This window comes from Takifugu flavidus, chromosome 12, assembly GCF_003711565.1.
Source record: "Takifugu flavidus isolate HTHZ2018 chromosome 12, ASM371156v2, whole genome shotgun sequence".
Classification (NCBI taxonomy): Eukaryota; Metazoa; Chordata; class Actinopteri; order Tetraodontiformes; family Tetraodontidae; genus Takifugu; species Takifugu flavidus.
This window is the reverse complement of record NC_079531.1, coordinates 14,019,540-14,023,717: the sequence shown is the minus strand read 5'-3', so window position 1 is coordinate 14,023,717 and position 4,178 is coordinate 14,019,540. Positions and strand designations below refer to the sequence as shown.

Below are 4,178 nucleotides of genomic sequence, written 5' to 3'. Positions count from 1 at the left end.
AGGATGCTAGAGTCACGCAGGACGGAGCCAAGAACTCTCTCAAAGGTCACGTCGTTCACTCACAGGTCCTCCTGGTGCTGGAGCTGCAGGACCGGTTCTGTAAGCAGGAACATCGACGATGGGCTCAACACACCTGGAAACCAGAGCTGCCGCCACAGCTTCTGCTTCTACACCGTTTACTGGGAAACCTCGGTCGTGGTGGGAGCCGAGTCTGAGGAGCCACCCCAAGCTTCAGCTCCTTAAACAGGACCTTCAGCTGTGGTGGCAGGTGGACCCAGCTTCTGGTCTCTGGACTCAGCTTCTGGTCTCTGGACTCAGCTTCTGGTCTCTGGACTCAGCTTCTGGTCTCTGGACTCAGCTTCTGGTTTCTGGACTTCTGGTCTCTGGACCCAGCTTCTGGTCTCTGGACTCAGCTTCTGGTCTCTGGACTCAGCTTCTGGTCCCTGGACTCAGCTTCTGGTCTCTGGACTCAGCTTCTGGTCTCTGGACTCAGCTTCTGGTTTCTGGACTTCTGGTCTCTGGACCCAGCTTCTGGTCTCTGGACTCAGCTTCTGGTCCTGGACTCAGCTTCTGGTCTCTGGACTCAGCTTCTGGTCTCTGGACTCAGCTTCTGGTTTCTGGACTTCTGGTCTCTGGACCCAGCTTCTGGTCTCTGGACTCAGCTTCTGGTCTCTGGACTCAGCTTCTGGTTTCTGGACTCAGCTTCTGGTCTCTGGACTCAGCTTCTGGTCCCTGGACTCAGCTTCTGGTCTCTGGACTCAGCTTCTGGTCTCTGGACTCAGCTTCTGGTCTCTGGACTCCTGCCTTTGTTGACATTCTTCCTTTAACTTTATGTCTCCGTCCTCTCTTCCCACCCTCCATCTTTCCTTTCACCACACTCTTTTGTTCACTCTTCTTCTCTCCCCATCCCTTCCCCCAGTTTTCCCACCTCCATGCTCCATCAGTGGCACCGCCGCCGCCATGGAAACCGCTGCGCCGCCACCTCTGCCCCGGCAACAGGCCATCAGCAGTGCCGCTGACCCCTGACCCCATCACAGCTGCTCAGCCATCACATATCCCACAATCCTCTGCTCTCTGCTCGCTCCCGTGACCAGGGGGATTACAAAAGGTGATCCGGGGCTCTGACGCTTTGTCTCCCCTCCGGTTCTGGAGAGAAAGGAGGAGAAAGAGGCCTGGAGAGGACGAACAAGGAGACGTGAGAAAGAAAAAGAGGAAAAACATTAATTATACAGTCAGGCTAACATGATTAACTGGCGTTTTATCCTAAATGTAAAAGGTCAAACAGGTCAACGCCAGGGTCCGTCGCTTGTGATGCATCTGCAGTTTGAACCTTCTACACTGGTTCTGAGGAGATCCAGAGGTATTTGTGTGCCACTGGGTCCAAAATGGCTGCCAACAACAACAACACAAATGCTAATAAAGCGCTAGCTAACAATAAGGAGGACTGTTGATGCACACAGCGTGAATGAGGAAGATCTCCTCCAGATGGGGGAATTTGTTTTGTTGAGATGGCGGGAGGCAGCAGAGCAGGGGTCGGTGTTCCAGGTGTTCCACCTGTCCCACCTGTCCCAGTGTAACCAGAGCTGCTCATGAATAATTGATGCTCCTGTTCACCTCCGTCAGCTCGCTCGCTCGGCCCCTTCAGACCTTCACCCTCCAAAACGGACACAGACGCTCACAACAGGACACAATCTGATGCCATCGGGGTTTCAATTCAAGACTTTTACCCTGTTTCCTGACTCGGACCATCCGCAGCGACCATGAACCCGGAATAGTAAGTACGGTTTACTTCTGCCCAGGCATAAAGAATTCCTGTATTAAGGATTCGTAAACAAAGAAAGATGTGAAAGGTTAAACCTTTGTCTTTTAACGTCAAACCACTGAGATATTACAGCTTCGTTCAGCCTTCATGTCAATAAATATCTGAATAATTTATATCCAGAGGATAAACTGCCTCACCAAGCCCCAGTGGCTGATGGGTAATGTAGTTACCTCAGTTGCCACAACAATTTTCATTGTGTTTTCCATAACTGTGAGATGAAGAGCACTCAGCTTTAACCTTACCGGCCTGTGTGCGTCTGTGTGTGTCCGTGTGTGTGCGTCTGTGTGTGTCCGTGTGTGTGCGTGTGTGTGCGTGTGCGTGTGTGTGTGTGTGTGTGTGTGTGTGTGTGTGTGTGTGTGTGTCCAGCGATTACCTGTTCAAACTGCTTCTGATCGGTGACTCTGGAGTTGGAAAGTCGTGTCTGCTGCTCCGTTTTGCAGTAAGTGATGAACATGTAACGACGGCGTGTAAAAGCTCGTTAATGAGGTCCAACCTGCCCCGACAGGACGACACCTACACCGAGAGCTACATCTCCACCATCGGAGTGGACTTCAAGATCAGGACCATTGACATGGACGGGAAGACGGTGAAGCTGCAGATTGTAAGAGTTCATCGGCGGTGTGAGTCGGCTTCCTGCTGGTTGACAGCCAAAAGTTATTTTTGTAAATTTTCCTTTCCTTGACAGACCTAAAAATAAATCCTGTTGCATTGAAGAAGGTGAAATAACTCTCTTGTTACTGTGTTCCACGTTGGCCTTGAAGGACAATAAGACCTTCAGAAATACTGAAGGAAACCGGTATTTGTAGGCATCAATGATTCAAGCATGAAGGATCACGTCAGCTTGGTTTGTGCCATCAGTGGGACACGGCAGGTCAGGAGAGGTTTCGAACCATCACCTCCAGCTACTACAGAGGAGCTCACGGCATTGTCATCGTCTATGACGTCACTGAGCAGGTCACTGTGTTCCTTTATTACCACCCTCACCACCACCATCACCACCACCACCACCTTCACCATCACCATCACCACCATCACCACCATCACCACCATCACCACCACCACCTTCATCATCATCACCATCATCACCATCACCACCACCTTCACCATCACCACCACCACCACCATCATCTTCATCATTTCCTCTCCTTCTTCCTCAGGAATCTTTCAACAACGTGAAACTGTGGTTGGATGAGATCGATCGTTACGCCTGTGAAAGTGTCTCCAGGCTGCTGGTGGGAAACAAGTCAGACCTGGTTGGGAGGAAGGTGGTCGACGCCGCCGCCGCTCAGGTATGAATGAAAGGTCGATGTTTCCAGCTGATTTAGAAAATAAACATCCAATATCACAACACACTAATAATGTAAGGAAAATGGTTGATGGCGCCCCCTGTTGTTACAAACTGGCGGAAATAAGGTCCAAACTGAAATATGTTCCTGACTTTTCATCATAGAAATGAACATATAATGATCTTTTAATGAATTAATAACCACTGCTCCTAAACCTGATGAATCCTCCAAGGACTTGGCCTCATCCCTGGAGATCTCCTTCCTGGAGACCAGTGCTAAGAACTCTGATAACGTGGAGAAGGTGTTCCTCACCATGGCCTCTGACATCCACCAGCGTCTGAGTGCTGAGGAAGGGGCCATTCACCAGCAGTCCAGAGGGGCCCAGACCCCGAGAGCCAAGATCAACAGCGCCCCCGTGTGGCTGGGAGGGGAGAAGCAGACACAGGAAACCAGTAACTGCTGTTGAGAAACCAGTAACTGCTGCAAATGACTGAAGCCATTTTAGGAAGAAAAAAAACATCTTTTTTCAGTTTATTGTTGAACTTTCGCTCAATAAAAGAGCTGAAATATTTCAAAAATATATAATTATTTTAAAATCAGGAGTGTGAAAAATGTCCTGCTGCCTCCAAAAAGTCAATGTTGAAAATGAATTTTAAGGTTAAGCTGCAAAGATTTTGATGCACAAGTTTTCTGTCAGAGTTTCATTTTTGTTCTGTTGTGTTTTAAATGTCAATAAAATGACGTTTTGGTCCAGAGGGCCTTCAGCTGAAGGTGACCGCCTCAGATGTTATTTTAATATGTTGCAGATGGGACCAGTTTAGCTGCTAAAAAGCTCAGCAGCTCCTCAGGTTCTAACATTTCTGAAAATCCTGGAAGGTTCAGACAGAGTTAGATTGTTTTTCATTCTAACTGCTGAACGTTCTCAGCTCTGGGCCTCTACGTCTCTTCAGACTCAGGTGGATTCTACTAATTAATAAGAAACCAATTTCACGCAGGTTCACACAAAATGGAGTTTGGGAAAATAATTTTGTGATGAGGTAATTACAGGAGCAAAAGGCTTTCATCTAAAA

At 48.7% G+C, this 4,178-nt stretch overlaps 1 protein-coding gene across 1 annotated transcript; it reads left to right on the top strand.

The window, feature by feature from the left end:
- The first annotated feature begins 1,202 nt into the window (after positions 1-1,202).
- On the top strand, positions 1,203-3,878 carry LOC130534913 (ras-related protein Rab-1B-like). The gene is made up of 6 exons (XM_057049588.1): positions 1,203-1,774; positions 2,189-2,261; positions 2,328-2,423; positions 2,681-2,776; positions 2,980-3,111; positions 3,341-3,878. The coding sequence occupies exons 1-6, from the start codon at positions 1,761-1,763 to the stop codon at positions 3,572-3,574; spliced, it is 645 nt and encodes a 214-aa protein (XP_056905568.1). The 5' UTR covers positions 1,203-1,760; the 3' UTR covers positions 3,575-3,878.
- The last annotated feature ends 300 nt before the right edge of the window (positions 3,879-4,178 follow it).

What these genes read in the sequence shown, in the direction of transcription:
- LOC130534913 (XM_057049588.1), top strand. An exon ending in GTCTGCTGCTCCGTTTTGCA is followed by an intron (nt 2,262 to 2,327) that starts GTAAGTGATGAA and finishes CTGCCCCGACAG; the next exon opens with GACGACACCTACACCGAGAG. An exon ending in TCGACGCCGCCGCCGCTCAG is followed by an intron (nt 3,112 to 3,340) that starts GTATGAATGAAA and finishes GAATCCTCCAAG; the next exon opens with GACTTGGCCTCATCCCTGGA.